At 36.5% G+C, this 21,349-nt stretch overlaps 1 protein-coding gene across 4 annotated transcripts in view; it reads left to right on the forward strand.

The window, feature by feature from the left end:
- The window catches only part of TCERG1 (transcription elongation regulator 1), a 61,769-nt gene that overhangs the window by 8,557 nt on the left and 31,863 nt on the right, over positions 1-21,349 (forward strand). For 3 of the 4 annotated variants that reach the window (XR_006963388.1, XM_047086530.1, XM_047086521.1), the window contains exons 3-8: positions 746-898; positions 1,805-2,252; positions 6,860-7,102; positions 12,640-12,840; positions 13,824-13,936; positions 14,702-14,790. Coding sequence is in view for 3 of the 4 variants with exons in the window: in XM_047086530.1 (XP_046942486.1) it covers positions 746-898; positions 1,805-2,252; positions 6,860-7,102; positions 12,640-12,840; positions 13,824-13,936; positions 14,702-14,790 (1,247 nt within the window). In the remaining variant the exon portion in view is untranslated. Of the gene's footprint in view, positions 1-745; positions 899-1,804; positions 2,253-6,859; positions 7,103-11,424; positions 11,488-12,639; positions 12,841-13,823; positions 13,937-14,701; positions 14,791-21,349 lie in introns of all 4 variants that reach the window. The other variant, XM_047086538.1, reaches the window with a different exon arrangement.

Consider the following 21,349-nt stretch of genomic DNA (forward strand, 5'->3'; position numbering starts at 1 on the left):
CAGTTAAATTGTTTGGTTGAGGGTCTTGTGTCAGCAGTCATTGAAGAATGACAGTGAAGGAATTATCAGAGATAGGATTGGATCAGTAATGGCTCCAGGATTTTTTTTAATTATAATGTTATGTCATTTAAATTCTTATTTTCCACTAAAAGTAAAATGGGTAACTATTTGATTGTGTCTTTTAAAGTTACTGATGTTTATGTGTTTGAGCTACATTATTAGTATTGCTTCAAAAAATAGAAAATGACGAATATTTTCCTAGCTTATAGTTGCTTCTTACGGGAAAAGAGAATAAAAGGGTTAGGTAGAGCCGATTTTTCTTTTCTTAGAAAATTATTTATAAAATAATGTTTCCGTTATGGTTGGTTCCTGCGATAGGTGACCTATGGAGGCATTGGTGTGCCTAGTGTTAAACAAGATCTATGACTCATTTTTTTCCTTTTGAAAAGTAGCCAGTGCCCACTGTATGAAATATGCAGTTAAAGTGTAAAGAATAAAGCAAGATTCACCCATAATGCTATTCACCCTGTTAGTATTTTCATATATTTCCTTCTAGTGTGTTTAGTAGTCATCTTTGTTAAAGAGTAACTTCTATAACCTTGATGAATATATTTGCATGGACTAGTTTTTACTACTAGAGTGAAACTAGTTTCTCTTATAGTACTTGATGTTTGGGTAGAATTTACTAATTTGAAGGTAAAAAAGAGAAGCACAAATGACCATTATTATTGTTGTTAATTAACAGAGACCACCTTTTATGCCTCCACCCATGGGAACCATGCCTCCTCCTCCGGGTATGATGTTTCCACCAGGAATGCCTCCTGTGACTGCTCCTGGTACTCCAGCACTGCCTCCTACTGAGGAGATATGGGTTGAAAATAAAACTCCAGATGGGAAGGTAAATTATAAAGTATATTTAGGTTGTGATCTTGGTGACAAGAGTAAAAGTTAAGAGTTCTGGCAGGTGGAGATCAACGACAGTATCCTTGCCAATTAAAATGAATCTCAGATAAGCACTGGATAGGGTAGAACTCAAGAAAGGCTCACTGGATTAGACTTCTGCACAGACATAAGGTTGTCTGGAGTGCTTGTATATGTTCATCTGTGATTCTGAGTCCCCAAAGTAACTCTGAGGTTTAGTGTTTGCCAGGAGGACTTCTGGAACTCAGCATATAAGAGTACTCACAGCTAAGACTAATTACAGTGAAAGGATCCAAAGCAAAACCAGCAAAGGAAAAAAGGTACATGGGGCAAAGACTGGAGGAGACCAAAAACAAGCTTCTAAGAATCCTGTCAGTGGAATTACATAGGACATGTTTAATTCCTCCAGCATGGAATGGTTAAAATACGTGTGAAGTGTTGTCTACCAAGGAAGCTCACCTGAGCCAAGGTGGTTGTGGGTTTTCAGGGAATGATGGGAACCCTCTTAAAATTCAGGTTTCCAAATGCCAGTCACACGCCAGCTTTGCAAGCAGGGCTTTCTGAAGAGAGCATTCTAAGGCCTGCTTTTAACTTTCCGCATAAAATAGAACCTCGATTTTCCTTTTTGTGTTAAAAATATCGTGTGCTCATTATAGAAAATTAGGGGAAGGGGGAGAAGGGGAAAATTACTTAATAGTTTCATACTTATCATTACCTATGGTTTCAACAGCCAGTTTCTCTTCTCTAAGCTTTTTTTCCCTCTTTTCTAAGTTTTTGTTGTTTTTTTTTTTTAATACTACTTAAGAGAAGGTATAGTTGCGTTAGTGTTTTTTAATGACAGTTGACAGATTCTGGGATACCAATGATTTTGCTTCCTCTGCAGGTTTATTATTATAATGCTCGGACACGTGAATCTGCATGGACCAAACCAGATGGAGTTAAGGTTATTCAGCAGTCAGAACTGACACCTATGCTTGCAGCCCAGGCTCAGGTTCAGGCCCAAGCCCAGGCGCAGGCCCAGGCGCAGGCCCAGGCTCAAGCGCAGGCTCAGGCGCAGGCACAAGCACAAGCTCAAGCGCAGGCCCAGGCCCAGGCCCAGGCTCAGGCCCAGGCCCAGGCCCAGGCCCAGGCCCAGGCGCAGGCACAAGCACAGGCTCAGGCGCAGGCGCAGGCACAGGTGCAGGCGCAAGTACAAGCACAAGCAGTAGGAGCTTCCACCCCTACAACCAGTAGCCCAGCACCTGCAGTGTCCACTTCAACATCATCATCCACCCCATCCTCTACCACTTCTACCACAACAACTGCCTCTTCGGTTTCGCAGACAGTATCAAGTGAGTACCAGCCAGCATGTGTTTTCATTTAGGGGTTAGAGAAATGGACAGGTAGGGACTGCATTGCAAAATGATCCTAGTGTTTCAGGTATTATCCTTCATGTTACTTAAAATACATTTTTGACATTAAGCCTTTTGGGTTAAAAACAAACAGAAATTTCCATTAGTAGAAGAAATTATTTGTCCTGTTGGAATTCACAAAGCTAAACTAGGAAGTGCAGAGTAGCTATCCATCTTGACCAAGTAATAACGCTGGGTGCTGTGGGGTTTGTAACATAAGTAGAAGTCTTGGTTCCTGTCTCACAGGGCTTCCAGTTTTTCTAATTGAGGCAAGAATAATGCATGTGAAACAATTAGTAGTGTGCACAGCTATACGGTGAAAATAGAAGATTCAGGAATTCAAGAAAAGGGAGAGACAAGTAAGTGGGTGGACTGTGGGTATTGAGGTTGATCGTGAAGGATGTGCAGTAGGATTTGAGTGGATTTGAAAGTAAAGACCGGTCTTTCAGGTAAGGGGAACATCATAAACAAAGGTCAGGAGATGAGGATAAATGCAGTTTATTGGATTGTTAAGAAGCTCTTCTGAGGTGGGGAGGGGGAGATATATTGGTTAACAGATTGAGTAAGAGTGAGACCAGGTTACAGAGAGTTTTAAGAACCAGGCAAATGGGTGAGGTGAGCAGGTTCCAGGGTCTAGCATAAGTGTTCTGGAAGATTTTTCTGGTGTTCTTTTTTTTGGGTGAGGGGTAGTATTGAAATAAGGGGAAGTTAGTAGGAACTTTTCAGTAATCATTTAGAGGTAGGTAGGTTTTAGAATGGGATACGGGCAGATGAATGAGGAGTGGAGATAGAAGCAGTCAGAAGGGTAAGAGAATTTTCAGGTATAATGTCACAGAGGCCTCAAGGTTAGACTTTTTCTAAAAAGATGAGAAGGATTAATAGATTTTAGGAATGGGGAGAGAAGATTTTATTAATTTGTTTGAAACAATTGTCATTAATATGTATACTATTAGCTTTGGGAGATTTCTGTTTATATATATGTTTTATATATTTTTATGTATCTTTTTAATTTATAGGCTGAGATTGAAGTCCAAAATATTTAAATAATGATTTTATTGATATGATTATTTGTTATGATACTGGTATGAAGATGCATAGTTATCCCTATAGGTGATCAGAAGTTGGATTATCTTGCTACCTTGGTAATAGATGAGAATAAGAAAAGTGCCCTAGCTTCAGGGACTTGGGAATTATTAGTGTATTTTATCCTGAAAGAAATTTGTAAATGAGAGAGATTCAATCATAGTAGATTCAAATTTTATCGCATTTGATTGATACAAAAAGTAACTGAGGAAGTAAGGTATACCTAATATGGAGACAATTAAAAAAAAATTTTTTTTTTTGATCTTTATTTATTCTTGAGAGAGAGACAGGATGTGAGCAGGAGAGGAGCATAGAGAGAGGGAGACAGAGAATCTGAAGCAGGTTCCAGGCTCTGAGCTGGCAGCACAGAGCCTGATGCGGGGTTCGAACTCACAAACCGCGAGATCATGACCTGAGCTGAAGTTGGATGCTCAACCGACTGAGCCACCCAGGCGCCCCTGGAGACAGTTTTTTAATGGCTGCACTTGATATTTTTTTAACAGCTTGGGGGAAAATGCACTTAGTAGGGAGATGTAAATAATGCTTTATAAAAGTCTTTTCTTTCTTAGCTAAGGTGAATTCTGATAGAGAAGTGTAACGGTGACCATAGCCAGCTGACTGAGGGGCTTTGCCATTTTAGAGGCTAGTGCTTCTAAAAACCTGTGTGGTAAGGCAGGAAACTGCCAGTTTTTATGGAGTACCTGTTGTGGTAATGGCAGAAAGGGATTAATAAAAGCGTTGCCGTTCTATGTGGAGGCTCTGTGTTGTTTATGCTTTGTTCCCTTTCTTCTTAGGAAGGAGAAATAGTAGTACTTTGTTTTAAGGAAGGTTGGAGGTGAAATAATTTAACTGTCCTATATTCCATTTCTGTGTTGGAATGGTCTGTCCATATAGGCCCATAGCTGTCTTGCTGTTATGAGCTGTTCTATTCAGAACTCCTTTTTGTCCTTTTTTGCACTGCGCTTCAGTGATTGGGAGGCCTTTATTCTAAGAACAGAATAGCAAAAGGGTGTTCTTTTTACTGCCTTTAAACATTAATTTTGATGTTCTTTCTGAGTATTCCTGACGTCTGTTTTTATTTCACTTGGTTCAGTATCCTGAAGTGTTGTCCTACTACAATCTTAGTATTTCTCCATCTGTTGCACTCGCTTGTCTTTTTTCATTAAGATCTGAGGCTGGATAAGTAGTATATTTTGAGGCCTAGCATTTTACTAGTTATTTTAGCAAAAGGAATTAGTAGGAATTTTTCTGAGCATTAAGTCCTAGCTACCATTCTCCTAGTTTCCCATTGAATTCTTTCATTGCCTTTATCTCTGTCCTTTCATGACTCATGGCCACTAATCAAATTTAGAAAATCCTGTGTCAGCAGGAGGAATGGGTTGAGTGAATAATTTTTTGCCATCTCCATTGGTGTTCTTTTCTGCTTGAAATTTGATGCTTTTGTAACTCCTGTTCTTTCCTGACTACAGTATTTTTTTTATCTTACCTCTGGTAAGATTACCTCTAGTAATTATATCTAAATATTATTACCATAACATAAAAAAAAATGTAACTGTATGAACTGCAGTATAGACCTGTGGGTAAATGAAAATAAAAATTAAGAAATTTATATTTTAGCCCCAGTTGAGCATAAACTCATTTTATCCGGTGCAAGTTTGTGAAAAATGCTGATGAAATCCTGCTTCTCAGGGAAGTTGGGAAGAATAACTAGATATATTTTCAGCCATTACAGTAGATTACAAATGCTAAGTGGTATATTTATGGGACTGGGCAAATGTTGCATGTAATTTGTATTTTTCACACTGTTATAAAATTATATTAATATGATACTGTACCCTAAGGCTAGGTCTATGCTAGACCAACAATTCATTCCTGGGCCCCTGAAGATACTTGTTTGGCCCTGCTGTCTATTTAGCCAAGGTGAGTCCCTCATTAACAAGTATGAAATTGCTCACATCTTCCCAGCCTAAGTGAGTTTTTCATTATTAGGAGCTGAAAAAAGATATAAATTTTGTCAGTTGGAGTATTGGGTGGCTTGTATTAAACAGTGCGCTTTCCCTTAGGATAAAATTGGCATACAGATTGGGAATGCACGGTTTTATTTTATTTGATTTGATAAATTCATTCTTAGTCCAGTACAGGTAGTTTGAAATTTTTCTCTACATCAAAAACAAAACAAAACAAAAACCCATGAAATATTTGTTACCAATGAATTACCAAAAATGAGTTTTGTGTTAGAACTAAATGGGTTATAAAATTACAAAACTGTTTTATAATATTTGAGTACTGTAACTTCTGAAGTATAAAATACATATTTTATTTTTTGGTCACAGTTTGATTTTAAGTGTGATAACTAAAGATGAAATGTTTTATTTTTGATACTTAAAAAGAACATATTGGAAATAAATTATCCCAAATTTCACATTCTCCTGGTCTCTCACACTGGAAACCTGAGTTGTTATTATTATTATTATTTTATTTTTTTTTTTTACCTTCTTATTTTGAAATAACTGTAGAGAAACCCAACTTGTTTTTTACTCCATTTGTTCATAGTCAGTCATTAGTCACTGCATATCTTTTTCTCTCTGTTCTTCCTTGTTTGGACAATTCCAGATAGGTTGAAATTGATTTTCCCACCTCTGTTCTTGCTTTCCTTCCTGTTCATCTGCCAGGTTAATTCATCAAATGAACACTGATTAATTCTCTTCCATATAGAAACCTTCATTTTGCCTCCCCTGCACCCCTTTTACATTCATGAAGTCACACAAATAACACATGAATGCATTCTTATAAAAAAAATTAAACTCTAATGAAGGATACGTAGCAAAATGTGAAAGGCATGCACAGATGTAATGAGTACGTACATGTTGGTGTGCATTCTTCTAGGTCGTTTCTCTACATTTACATAATTTCTTCCTTTCCCTACCCAGTAATGTGCAGACTCCTTAGCCTTCTGTCAAAGCCTTCTCCTTTATGCCTCTGGTCTGCTTTCCAGCCATAACTCACTGGTTCTTTTGGTATGCCTATTGTTTTACTAGTTGACTGCTTGCCTTGTATTTTTTAAACAATTCCCTTTTGCTACCTCCTTTTGGCTTTTTACTCACTTTTCCCACCACTTACTTATTTTCTCCTTCCACTCTGTCATTGTCCTTGTTGAAATCCTAATCTTTCAAGGCCTATCATCACACTATATAATTTTTTCTGTACCCTCTCACAGTTAGAAATGGTCTTTGCGTCTTGATTTATATTCCTATACATTTATCGCATTTCACTTTATATTTCAGTTAATTTTTATATTTCATTTAACTATCTTGAAGCTTCTTGAAGACAGAGACCTTTTTACAAATTTCTTGCAGTGCATGGAATGGGCTCTTAAATACTTAACTGAATGAGTGAATGATGAATGAATATAGTGAAATGGTTTATGAAGGAATGATACATATTTTTGTTTTATCTTTTATCAGCACCCACAACACAAGATCAGACCCCAAGTTCTGCTGTTTCAGTTGCCACGCCTACAGTTAGTGTTTCAACTCCTGCTCCTACAGCCACACCTGTGCAAACTGTTCCCCAGCCGCACCCCCAGACGTTACCTCCTGCTGTTCCTCACTCAGTACCTCAGCCAGCAGCAGCAATACCTGCTTTTCCACCAGTCATGGTACCTCCGTTTCGTGTTCCCCTTCCTGGCATGCCAATTCCGCTTCCAGGTAAATCAATGGATGAGAATAGTCCTTCTAGCTATGTTTTCATATTGTCAGTTAGTTTGTTCTCATGTGTCTGTTGCATTTGAAATTTGCCTTGAATCTCACCTGTTTGAAATGTTTTTAAAAGATTCATGGCTAACGGCAATATTTTCTCTTCAGTTTTGGTAAATGTCCTTTTTTTGTTGTTGTTTACATGTCTTAAAATTAGAGCCACATTTGAAGCTACACTCATTTTTGGATAATGGCCTCAATGAATTAAAAATGATCATCTTTTCCTGTAACTGTTCAAATGCATTTTTTTTAAAGGATTGAGTCTGTAAAGTTGAGAAATTACAAGTTATTAATAGCTGATACTAAGTGATTTTCTATACTGTGCCCTGTTCTAAGCACTTTACATGTGATAACTCAGTTTAATTTTTGCAATTATCCTAGGAGGTAGGTACATAGACAGGCTAAATTACTTGCCCTTGACGCATAGCTAATGAGTGATGGTGTTGGGATTTGAGCTGGGTGCTCCAGACCCAAATACCATGCTCTTAATAACTGTTTTACTGGGAGGAAAGTGTTAGTCACCTAACTATAAGAAATTGATCTAAAGCAAAGCCAGAACTTAACCCTTGTAACAGTTGTGAAGGGAAGTATAACCTGCACCGTGTAAACATTTAAGCAATTCTAGTGAGATTGTGGAGTAGAATTTTCCCTGTAGGGATTAAACAGTGACAGTGTTGGTCATCCTAATTTGAATGCATTTGTTGTTGACAAACACGTTTATCCCTTAATCCATGTCTGTTCTCCTAGTATTACAACTGGAAGCTTTTGACGTAGAGACCTCGTGTTCACAGTTTTTGCTGTGAAGTTTGTGGCAAAGATGAATAGAATGTAGGCCTCTTGTCTCCCGTTTTCACATTCCTCCCACTATTATTGCCACTTTATTGTACTAGTTTTTAGGTAAGAAGAGGGTTGTACTACATCCGTTTCTTAGATTTGCACGTATTTTAATTATAACCGCTTTTCTAATTGTCTTTTTCCTTGTGCCTGCTTGGAAAAGAGGCAGTCACTTAGATTTTATATCTTAGCAAGAAAGAAAAACCAAAATTCTAAGAATTAGTGGTGTTTTTTTTTCCCTATAGGAAAACCTTTTGCACATTGTTAACGTAGTGTCAGATAATGCTCAATATGTGATGTTTTAAGAAACTCCTATCACTTGAAAGAAAGTAAGAGAGAAACCAAAAAGTTTCCTCATACTAGGGATTACCCTTTTTCTAAATTAAATTTAAGACAAGCTTTTGGGTACCCTTTGGATATACTTTTTGTAGAAAACTAAGTGATACATGGAGAATAGCTTGACATTGGTCATAGCCTCTCACAGTCTTGGTCACGGATAGTATTCAGACCAGATACTGGATTCTGAATGATCTCAAGGAGCATGGGGTTGTTAATTCTGTAGAGAGGAGATTGAGAGGTAGCATAGTAATGTTGCTGAAGTAATTGAGAGGCTTACTAAAAGGACTTTGTTTTGCTTTGAAGTTTCTCAACAGGACCAGTGGGTGAAAGGTCAGAGTAGCAAAAATTCATTTCTATAGAATGTTGAATTTTGTTACAATAAAATCCCTTCACTTATATCTCTGTTTTGATGTCATGGTCTTCTCTGACCCTTACCCCCACTTTAAAGTTTAGAACAGATGGTGGTGACCATTTGAGCAGATGAGGTGGTACCTATGAAGTTTGGCAGTAACAGGCATTTAGTTAATGGCAGCCACTAATGTCATTTTGTAGGTCATTTGGAAGAGACCTTGAGTTAGATAATCTGTAAAATTTTGTCCAGGTTGCCAAAGATTCTTCAGAGAGTTAATGTCTTCTAGAAAGTAATCATAATATTTGTTTATATAGTAAGTCATCTTTGATACTAATGTTCATTTTCTCATTCTCCCTTTTTTTTTTAAAGATTTTATTTTTATTTTTAAGTAATCTCTACACCCAATGTGAGGTTTGAACTCACACCCCAAGATCAAGAGTCGTACGCTGTACTGACAGAGCCAGCCAGGTGCCTCTCCTATTCCCTTTTAATTCGGTTCTCCAAGGTGCTTTAGTGAAAAAGAAAGAAAGGGAATACTTGTTTTTTTTTTCCTTCCCAAATCTTTCATATATGATGGGATTGATCTCTTTTTCTATCATTTTTTTTCTTTTTATCAATTTGGCAGTAAGGTGACAGGAAAGATTTAGATATAATTTATCTTGGAGTTTTAAGTTCTATCTGTAATAGCAATGTATGGCTCTACTGAGAATGATTAAGGAAGGGATCGTCAAACAAGATAAAGGAAAGGAGTGGAAGAATTGTAGGTGAAGTACAGGAATAAGATTTGGAATTGGGGATAGTAAATTGGATTAGAATTCTAGCACATCTTCTAAGACTATGAAATCTTAATTTGGAATTTAAGAAACTTACTGTCAGTGACATCAGAACTATTCAAAATGCTAAATGGAATATTCTAATTTCCTAGTAGAACACAGTTTGAGGATAAAGTTACAGGAAAATTGAACAGATGTTCCCTTGAAATAGAAGGTTAAACATTTAGATATGTGGTAATTTTGTGACTCTTTTGTATGTAATCACCCTGAAAGAAAACGTGAAGTTTATCTTATGTTTTTAGCATGAGAAGAAACATAATATGACCTTTCAGTATGGTTTATGTGTTGTTAGTCAAATACAGGAGTTTTGTGTTGGCCCAATTTATGTTTAACAATGGCGGTTAGGCCTAAATATGAATAGATTTGGTTTTCTTCTGTTTAAGTTGAATAGTTAAAATTACTTTTTGGGGGATGGTTTTGGAGAACATTTTTTGAGAATAAAGTTCATATAGTCTAAGAATTAAATTTCCAGTGCTTGCTTAATAGTTTCAGTGGTCCTGCAGATGGCAGTATTTATACTAATTTAAACTTAATATGTGCTGTAACTTCCTTAACCAAATGAATTTTTCCATTGCTTTCTTACAACATCAGGGAAAACAAAATTATACATATAACTTAACTCAGCATGCTTTTATGATCCAGTGCTTTTGTTTTCATTTCAGAGTTAATAGAAAGTTTAGCTTTAATATTCTTTATTTAAAATAGTAATTAAGAAATTAAAGACATTTTTCGAAAATTGGCAGTATTTTTGTGTGTGTGTGCGTGAACTTAGGTACATTATTTACAAACCCAGGGGTTTAATTTCAAATTTCACCTCTAAGTTAAGAGAAATTTCTTTTCTTGTACTTTAGTGGGGCAAATAGTATATTATTTTGAATTTTTATTGGTACCAAACTAGGTTTAGTTTTTTCAGCCAAAACAAATAGAAATTATAATTCAATCCCTGAACCCCCTTTCCTCCTGCCTTTGGCCTTTTCTTTTAAAAAATTTTTTAAATTCACACTTCATTTTGGATTTCTTCAATTAATCAGTCTTAGTTTTCCAGCTTTCCCTTTCATTCCCTTTTTATCACCATTGTAATGCATCATGATGAGTCTTCATTCTTCTAAGAACTGTACGTAATTTCCATTCTTTAATACAAGTGCTACTCCTTTAGTTGGCTTAAATAATAGAGGTTTCTGAAGCAATCAGCCCATGTAGTCATTAATGATACTAAAGGGGCTCTCTTTATGTTTACAGTTAGCCTGCTTCAACATTGTTTCAAGCCTGTGACGTTCCCCAGAGCAGGCAGTAAACATGGATATTTTGTCATTAGCTGAATGCTACCCTTCTCTTCATCTATGCCCATTTATTTAAAATGTTATTTGCAGTGGAATATTTGAATCCATCTCATACCTTACTGTCTTCCTTTCTCTCGCACCCCTCTTTGTCCTATCTTACTCTTGTTCTACTTCTGCATGGTTACGCTCCGTGCCTCAGCTTCTGCATGTAGTTCCCACTTAGCAGCACAGAGAAAGTGTCTTGTCAGTGTCATGCTGCATCTGCCTTTCACTGGTATCTAAGCAACAGCAGCATGGGTTTGATGTCCTGTGGGGGAATGTCCCACGTGAGAACTTGTTACGTCTGTATAACGAAGGGGCTTCCTTCATTGAATTTAAACTCTTGAGACTCCTTCAAATATTGTCAGAGCTGGTTTGATAAAAAGGTAATTGATGCTATAATTTAGAATTAGTTATCCTTAGATTTGGCACTACTTCCCACAAAATGTCACACACAAAGAAATTTTACTCCATTCTTGGTCTTTTTCATTGGAAATAGCATCCTAAATTGTAGTGGTCAATTATTTCCCTGAATCCCAGTGGTAGCCGACATACCATGGCAGCTTTCCAACGTATGCTTGCTTATCCATTTTACAGGTGTAGCAATGATGCAAATAGTCAGCTGCCCGTATGTAAAGACAGTCGCTACCACCAAGACCGGTAATTTTTAAAACCATCTTAGTTTGTTTTGTCTGTAAGTTGGCATGGTAGTGAATGTTGTTGTTTATCCTTTTTATTTATTTACTTTTGCCCAAGTGAGTGGATTTTTTTATATTTTTCTTTTTAATGAGCAGTATAAATGCAGTTGTCATATTTGGCCAACACTTAATTTTCCCGATTGCCTGTAGTATTAGCTTCTTTGGTTCACAAAAGCAAATAAGGTCAGATCACTTTATATCTTAATTTTTGTAATAAGTGTAAACAACTTCATTCTCATACTCATAACATTTAATTTTGTTATTTTGATCTGTGTTTTTAAGTTAAATATAAAAAAATCATTTCCATGTGTAAAGTGATGTGATTATGCTTGCATGCTAGTGAGTATATGTGTGTGAATATTTGTGTGTGTAGTATAAATTTACATTGTAAAGTTACTGAAGATAGCTGCCTGAAACTTAAATCCTAGAAGAGGCTTTGAGGGTTTTTGTTCAATTTGGATTCATATATCCTTAATTATTTGTGTAATATCAGCTTGTTTAGCTGTATTGTAAAAGAATATTAACCTTGGCTTATCTTTTAAAAAAATAGAAGAAATGACCTTTTTTAAGGAAAAGACTAAACTGACAAAACACTTAAAAAGGACATTGGACTTAATCACTTATCTGTTGAAGTAGATTTGATAATGAACTCAGTCTTTTACTTTAAAACTGAGAATTTTATTCGTACCCTTCTAGGTACCTTAGAACTAGGAAATAATTTTGCTTCAGGAAATATGCTCAGGAGATATGCTTGTTACCTTGATTTCATTACAATTTGAGAAATCCTTTATAAAAATACATTTCTAGTCACATGTAGAGAATGTGTCATGATTTTTATAGTTTATGGTTAAGACTTCATCTTAAATGTGACCCGAATTTTTGACCGTTCTTAAGTTACGTCTTGAGTTGATTTTCTGAATCTAACTGAATTTAGACTTTAGAACTGAACAGGGAAATAGCATTAAGTGATTCACGTTTTATATGATTTGTTTTTGTTCCAGCTTGCTCATTCATTTATTAATATTTAATAGAAAGATTTAGCTCGTATCTTAGAGTTTTATTTTGCATTGCAGTTTTGATGCTTGGACCTAACTGCTGCTGCTTCTTCTTTTAGGTGTATTGCCAGGAATGGCCCCTCCTATCGTACCTATGATCCATCCCCAGGTTGCTATTGCGGCTTCACCTGCTACCTTAGCTGGAGCAACAGCAGTTTCTGAGTGGACTGAATATAAAACAGCCGATGGAAAGACATACTATTATAATAATAGAACATTAGAATCAACCTGGGAAAAACCCCAAGAACTAAAGGAAAAAGGTATAGTTTTCATGACTTGTTGAGACGTAGTAAAAACTGGGATGCTATTAATAGAGTGCTGTTTGAAATTCTGAGTTACTTCCTTTTTAGCACATTTGCAGGATTTGCTAATTCTGTAGTTGTTGGATTCTTTATTTTTACCGAATTCATAAGCATGTATTTATTTAAAAAGCCAGTTCTACTTCCATGTTTGTGATTTTTCCATCCATCTTAAATTATACATACATACACACACATAGATTTTTTTTTTTTCTGTTGTCAGGAATTACATAATTATTCCGTTGTGTAATTACTGACATTGGTAGTATATTGAAATATGTATATTGTATGTGTCCTGAAGAAAACAGGAGGCCCTTGAAGTCTTGGATGAAGAAGACTCAAAATTTTCTTACCACCAGTTCCTGTTTCTAAGTATCTTAGTATCTCATCCCTTTCAACAGAGTGACTCATTGCTACAAACGATACGTGAATGACTTGAAAGACTTCATATCTCTCTGAAATGAGTGGTTCTTTTTGAGTGACAGTTTTCTCATGGTATAGTGAGGAGTTTGAAGTTTACCAGTGCTTTAGGTTGAAATTGATGATGATACAGAGAAGAACATTTCATCTTTGTGGTTAATAACTTCTAGTTCTGAATATCCTTTTTTTTTTTTAATTTTTTTTTAACATTTTATATTTATTTTTGAGAGAGAGAGAGAGAGAGAGAGAGAGAGAGAGAGACAAGAACACAAGTGGGGGAGGGGCAGAGAGAGGGAGACCCAGAATCCGAAGCAGGCTCCAGGCTCTGAGCTGTCAGCACAGAGCCCGATGTGGGGCTTGAACCCACAAACCGTGAGATCATGACCTGAGACGAAGTCAGTTGCTTAACCGACTGAGCCACCCAGGTGCCCCTAGTTCTGAATATCTTACCTGCTTAGTCTCTGAAAGTTCTTGGAAAGTTACACCAAAAACCAACAAGTGACATTGTCTTAACTTTGTAATAGAAAAATTAGAGGAGAAGATTAAAGAGCCAATTAAAGAACCTTCTGAAGAACCTCTGCCAATGGAGACGGAGGAGGAAGACCCTAAGGAAGAGCCAATAAAGGAGATAAAGGAGGTAAAGGGCCACGACCCGTTAACCTGGGAGCCAGAATTAATTGTTGGGTACAATTTACTTGTAATTTGAAAACGTATCTGATACAGTTTCACTTAATTGTTATAATCCTATTTCTGAAATTTTAGGGTTCTTTGAAGTTTGTCATATAGTTTTTCCTTTGAAAATTGTGTTAAATTACTTCTTATAAGAAACCACGGCCCCTAGAAAGAAAGGGCCTTGGACCAGAGCATGGACCCAGTCTCTAGCCTCCTGATTATTTATAGACTGCTACATGGTAAAATTATAAGTACAGTTTTACATTTGGGGAATGTTATATTTTATCTGTCTTCTGGCATGGAATGATCTCTATACAGTACTGAAAGAGCTCTGCTTTTTCAAAGCTTCCTATATTCGGTCAGGGACCAGAGGTAGTCATGTTTATTGGTAAGGAAGTTAGCAGAAGAAAGACATAACCTTAAATGAAGAGGTCTTCTCTAATTTTCTATACTGTGTTCTCCATTTCTGCTCCTAAGCAGATGGTCAGTGAGTTTGTAAGATAGAACCATCTGCTGTTGCTGGCATCTGCTGTTGTAGAATGCGCTCTGTCTAGGGAGCAAGGAGTTAGAACTTTCTTAGAAATTCTTACTCAGAGTCTGTACTCCATGTGCTACTAACCAGTCTTATGTTGGTTGCACTTTGAGGTGTTTGCAGTGTTACTTGTATTGTGTAGTAATTCAGTATAGTTTTGTGATACTAAATAAATGGGAGTAACATCATTTCCTATAGGAGCCCAAAGAAGAGGAGATGACCGAAGAAGAAAAGGCTGCCCAGAAGGCAAAGCCAGTAGCTACTACCCCTATTCCTGGTACTCCGTGGTATGTACTTGGCTTACTTTAGTAAGTTACTTTATTTAATTATTTTTTCTTTCTTTCTTTTTTTTATTAATTAAAAAAAAATTTTTTTTTTAACGTTTATTTATTATTGAGAGAGAGAGAGAGACAGAGCATGAGCAGGGGAGCGGCAGAGAGAGGGGGAGACACAGAATCCAAAGCAGGCTCCAGGCTCCGAGCTGTCAGCACAGAGTCCGACGCGGGGCTCAGACTCACAAACTGTGAGATCATGACCTGAGCAGAAGTCGGTCGCTTAACCAACTAAGTCACCCAGGCACCCCATTTAATTATTTTTTTCTTAATTACCATATTTGATTGTTACATACTTTATCATCTAGAAAGAAAAGATGCTTTAAAAAACAAACATGTCGGGGCGCCTGGGTGGCGCAGTCGGTTAAGCGTCCGACTTCAGCCAGGTCACGATCTCACAGTCCGTGGGTTTGAGCCCCGCGTCGGGCTCTGGGCTGATGGCTCAGAGCCTGGAGCCTGTTTCCGATTCTGTGTCTCCCTCTCTCTCTGCCCCTCCCCCGTTCATGCTCTGTCTCTCTCTGTCCCAAAAATAAATTAAAAAAAACAAAAAAACAAACAAACAAAAAAAAAACAAACATGTCAAGTAGATGTTTTTATCTAATGAATATTTTGGTGTTCAAACCTAAAACTCATTTGCTACATTGTCTTCCTCCTTTCATGGTACTGTTCATTAATGTTTATTATACATAGTTACAGACTTGAGCCACTGTGAGATTCTGAATCTACTTTTTATTGTTTAAAATACTTGTAAATTGATTTTGTGTGTATACCCACATCCATGATTACATTTATAGAACTGTATAAATTTGACTTCTAATTGAAGAGTTGAATGGTAGACTTTTTCTTTCCTTCTTTTGTTTGGTTTGCCCTTCTTCTACCTGCATCAATGCTCTCTCTCCTGTCCCTGCTCCAGCCTATGTAATCCATATACAGTCCACATGTTGTAGTGAATTGTTTCTTAAGTCTTGTAATCTATAGGTTCCCCTCCATTGTATCTTCATTGCTTTTTCTTTCTCATTTTTGTCATTTAAAAGATATATATATTTGTTATATGGAGACTCACAGTCTGGATTTTATTGTTGCATCCCGATGGTACTCTTTGAGTCTTCTGTTCCTGATTTTCCTGCAAACTATCAAAGTAGATACAGAAGAAACGATCAGATTCAGATTTGATCTTTTTGGCAAGAATAGTTCATAAGGGGATGTGTGGCAGTGTCTGGGGATGTTTTTTGGTTGTCATGGGGAGGTGTTAATAGTGTATAGCATCTAGTCGTTAGAGGGCAGGGATGTGATACTCCTAAATGTCCTACCATGTGCAGGACAGCTCCCTACAAGAGTTAATTATTTGGCCCCAAATGTCAATAGTGCTGAAGTTTTCAGAATAATGAGTTGGTTTGAGTATTGTAAATTCATACATTTAAATATATATATATTTTTAAAGGTTATTTTGAGAGAGAGAGCGTGTGCTTGGGAGGGGCAGAGAGAGGGAGAGAGAGAGAGAATCACAAACAGGCTCTGTCTGCATTGTCAGTGCAGAGCCCGATGTGGGGCTTGATCTCACGAGCTGTGAGATCATGACCCACGCTGAAACCAAGAGTCAGATACTTAACCGACTGAGCCACCCAGGCGCCCCTCAATATATTTTATATGCTTCTATCCATTACAGGTAATAAATATCCTTATTGAAGTTCAGTTGTTTCATCTTTGGCTGGGTGAAACCTCTTAAGGTTGACTCCAGGGTTTTTTGTTACAACCCTGTTTTTGATACCTTCCTTACTTTGTGTTTGGCAAAGATGTTCCTGGCTTTCCTCATGTATTTCCTGTCTCAGACCTAGATTCGGCCATTTTGCTATGGAGCCTGGTTTCCTTTTGTGGGAAGTGGCATTTATAGGATCTAGGGATAGGTGTTATTACTGAATAAGTCATTATTAAGTCTCTTTGGGAGACACAGACTGAACATGCACACATTTAAAGATACATCATTAGTTCATATCATTACTTGCAGTTCAGGTTTAGTACAAGATTTTTACTGAATCTCATCATCTGTTTTAATTCAGTATCCCCTTTTCTGCTGAAGATCCTGTTTCTGAGTAATAGTGACATATTTACTTCTTTTCTTTTTGTTGTTTTGTTTGTTTTGAATATTTATGTATTTTGAAAGAGAAAGAGAGGGAGCTTGTGGGCCTCTGAGTGGGGAAGGGGCAGGGAAAGGAGGAGAGAAAGAATCCCAAGCAGGCTCCGTGCTGTCCAGCCAGAGCCCAGCATGGGGCTTGATCTCAGGATCCCTAAGATCGTGACCTGAGCTGAAATCAAGAGTCAGATGCTTAACTGACTCAGCCACCCAGGTGCCCCTCATTTGCTTTGCTCACACAACAGGTCACACAATAACAGTACTGACACTGTCATTAACAGTGCGATACTGGAGATCGTTCAGGCTTTTTTTTCTCCCCGTTATTTTTGTGTTCAGGATATGTCCCTCCAGGGATGTGTAGTCAAATTACTGTGTTTTAAAGGCATTTGGAATAATTGTTTTCTGTATATTTCACTTTACCAATGTGATACACACCCTCATTTTTAAAAATAATTATGCAAAATATCTGCCATGGATCCATAATCAAAGTTATGGAAAGAGTCTATTCAACGAATATATTCCCAGGTTGTGGTTTCTGAGTTTGAGTATTGTACATGAAAAGCTGATAACCAACTTCAAACTGCACCAGGCTGAAGCTTTGTGGGCCTCATCAGTTTTCAAGTTTGGGTTTCTCTCCAGAGGAGTGAAATTGTCCTTTGGAGTTTGTTTCATTATTGCTTCTTTTTACCTGTTTTTTTCCTTTTCTGGAACATGTTATCTGCATGTCAGGTCTCTTGTATTTATTATCCTCTAAACCTCTTTTTCTCTGTTGTATGTCTATAGTTTTTGTGTCCTGCTTTGAGTTATTTTCTCGTCAGTCTCATATATTAGAAAAGAATATGTGAATATGTAAAAACATACAATATGAACGAATTACAGGAAGTAAAAAATTACAGAATTCCACCTTCACCAAGCCTTCTCATTAATAAAAATTTGATTTCATACAATTTCTATACCCTTTGCTATGTTGTTTGTATACATGTGTATAGAGTTTTATGTGTGGTGTGCATGCATATTATAGTGTCTTAAAAACAATATATTTTCCATGTTTTTTTTTACTAAATATGTCCCAGAAATTTTGCTGTTTTTGTACAAATATATTTGTGATAGCATAATTTTCCATGAATGTATAATTTTTTTTATAAATGGGTGATGTTTGTCTTCCCTCCCCCACCCCTCCAGCATTACAAAAATTGACATTCAGGATATCCTTACACATATCTCTTTGTGAACACTTGCAAGTATTTCTGTTGGGATTGATTTCTAGAAGTGAAGTTGCTGAATCAAGTGATACTCCTCTTTAATAGTTTGGTAGATACTGCTAAGTTGACCTCAGAAAGGTTTTTTGGGGGGACAGGCTGGACTGTGCCAGTTAATATTCCCTGCAATAGCCTACCAGTGTTCTCTCCCTCACACCAGTGTGTAGGGATAGTCTATTTAAATCTTTGGTAACCTTTTAAGAAAAGGAGTCCTATTGGATGTTTCCAGAATACATGGTGTAATTGAGTTTATTTCATGTTCATTGGCTGTCGATAGCTTCTTCACAGTTTTCCTCATCTTTTTTGTGGATTTGTCTTTTTCTTAATGATAGGAGGGAGCTTATTATGTATGCTCTTAACGCCTTTGACTTTTACATACATTACAGCTTCTCCCTATTTGTTCATTTTTGTTTTGCTGTCTTCTCATACATAAATTTTATATTTTGATGAAATCAAATTTATTGATCGTCTGCTTACAGCTTCTAGGTCTTTCTTAGGAAGTCCACCTCCCCATGTGCAGCTGTGTGTTCCTAGTGCTTTTATAGTCTATCTGAATACATGAAGGATACCTGCTTGTCCAGATGATTTTCCAAGTTTTGTTAGTGAAAGAATGTATTGTCAGAACTTTAATTCCTTAATTAATTATTTTCTATTTCTTATAAAATGGGTAAGTGCTAACTTTAAGCAAAACAAATTACTCACGGGGTGCCTGGCTGGCTCAGTTGGTCTGTGATCTTAGGTTGTAAGTTCAAGCCCCAAGCTGGGTCTAGAGAACAGTTAAAAATTTAAAAATCTTAAAAAAAGAAAAAACAAATTACTCAGCTGAGCAGAGTATGCCACTTCATTTGGATAATCAAATTTATCTATCTCTTGGTATCTTCAGATGTTGCTCTTCGAAGAACTGTTTTTTAGAGTTAAGCTAAATGTAAAACATGAAGTTTCATATTTCCCTTACTTATGTTGGGATTTTTTTTCCCTGGTATTTCACAGCATTAGTTTATTTCTTTTAAAGTAAGAGCGGTCAAATTTAGTATTTTGTATTCCTTAGGATCAGTAAATTTTAGTTTCTGGTTCTAAGAGTATTTTTAATGTTTCGACAAAAGTTTTTAAAGGTCATGGACTAACTGTAATTTTTTCCGTTGCTTACTAAGATTGCATCATACAGATTTAACTTGCAGTTATTTTTACAGTGTCCCACAAAGTGCAGAGTGAGGGCTGCCTGTATTTGCCATGCTTTATCTGTGTTGTAGTGCATGTTGTGTTTTAACTTAGGAAAATTTATCTCTTAATTTTTACTCTCTTCTGCATATACTGAGAGTGGCACAGGTCTACTAATTAATTAGCTTGCTGTTGTGTTTCTGTAAGTTTTTTGTTGTTGCTGTTTCCAGAGCTTTTTTTATGGTGGGATTTTATTATGAAAAAGTTGAAACAGAGAGAAACATTGAATGTTTCTAGAAAAGCGAGCACCAAATATTGACCACCTAACTTTTACAGCTAACATTTTATCGTATCTGCTTCATCCCTCAATGCATCTCCAACCATTCTTATTTTTTTCATGGGTTAAAAGTTGCAGAGAGTAGTATACTTCACCCTTAAACATTTTATCTTTCATATTATTAGCACAGGGCAGTTTTTTGACACAATTCTTTGTCCATTATTTCCCCTGTTAATTCTGAAACGTCACTGCACATTTACCGCTAGTACTGTTGGAGCTATATTGGAGCTATATTGGCACACTTTGGTATTTTGAAACCAACATCAATTAGTAAAATAGAATCTCTGTCTTAAAGTAGTTACTACCGTTTATATCAGTTAAATAGTGTTTTAGAAACTGGCATAGAAAATTTAGGATAGGTTTTTTTCCCAGTAAAGTTAAACATCTAACAAGATGGCTTAAGTATCTCAGGATTATTCTTTAAAAAAAATTATTTTTTAAAGATTTTATTTTTAAATAATCTCTACACCCATCACAGGACCTGAACTCACAACCCTGAGAATCAGGAGTCACAAACTCCCCCTACAGAGCCAGCCAGGTGCCCCTTTCAGGGTTAGTCTAATGGAACATAATAACACTTATCTTCCCCTATGCTTTTAAAATTAATTGTAAAGAGAGATCAGAAGTAGAAGCATTTTGTATTCCCTAGGATCAGTGAGCCTTGCTTTTTTTGTTGGATTCCATGACAAAACGTATCTAGTCCATTTCCACAAAAGATTTTGGTTTGGTAGTACATTACACATTTTGTCAGTTTTTTAAAAAAGATTTTATTTTTAAGTAATCTCTTTACACAACATGGGGCTCAAACTTAAACCCCAAAATCAAAAGTTACATTTCTCATTTTTATGTGTGTTAAGTACAATGGTCGAAGTACAATGAGCTGAAATAGTTCAAGTTCATTCCCACAATCAAAAGAAACATTTCTAGTAATCCTGAAAGTTTCCTTGTATCCCTTTGTAGTCCATCCCACCCTCTAATCCCATCCTTAAGTGTCCCTCTGCTTTCTGTTATTTTAGATTACTTTGTATTTTGTAGAATATCGTGTCGAGAATCCTGTAGCATATACTTTTTTTGTCTAGCTATTTCTTAAAAATATAACTATATTGAGATAAATCACATCCCTCATTTAAAGTGCATAACTCATTGATTTTAAATATATTCACAGAATTGTGCATCCATCACCATATTCAATTTTAGAACATTTTCATTATTCCCCCCCCCCAAAAAAAAATCCCCATGCTCATTAATAGTCAGCTGGAGAGGAAGTCTCTTATTTTTTATTCATCTGGGAATATCTTTTCTTGCCCTTGTTCCCAAAGGATGTTTATGTTGTATAGGGAATCCTGGGTTGGCAGTGTTTTTTCCCTCCACCCCAGCACTTTAAGGATGTTGTTTTACTGTATTCTTGTCTCTAGGATATCTGGTAAGAAATCCACGGTCATTGGACTTGTTCCTCTGTCTGTAGTGTGCCATAGTTTTTCTTAGCTACTAGCAACTAGCAAGGATTTTTCTTTATTTTTGATTTTCACCAGGTTGATTATGTTGTTTCTAAGTATGGTTTTCATGAAGTTTATCCTGCTTGGGGTTCACTGAGCTTCTTTAATATTTGTATCTTTTACCAAATTTGGA

This window comes from Lynx rufus, unplaced genomic scaffold, assembly GCF_022079265.1.
Source record: "Lynx rufus isolate CCGP_SWC_20201006 ecotype Redwood Valley unplaced genomic scaffold, mLynRuf1.p SCAF_1, whole genome shotgun sequence".
Lineage (NCBI taxonomy): Eukaryota > Metazoa > Chordata > Mammalia > Carnivora > Felidae > Lynx > Lynx rufus.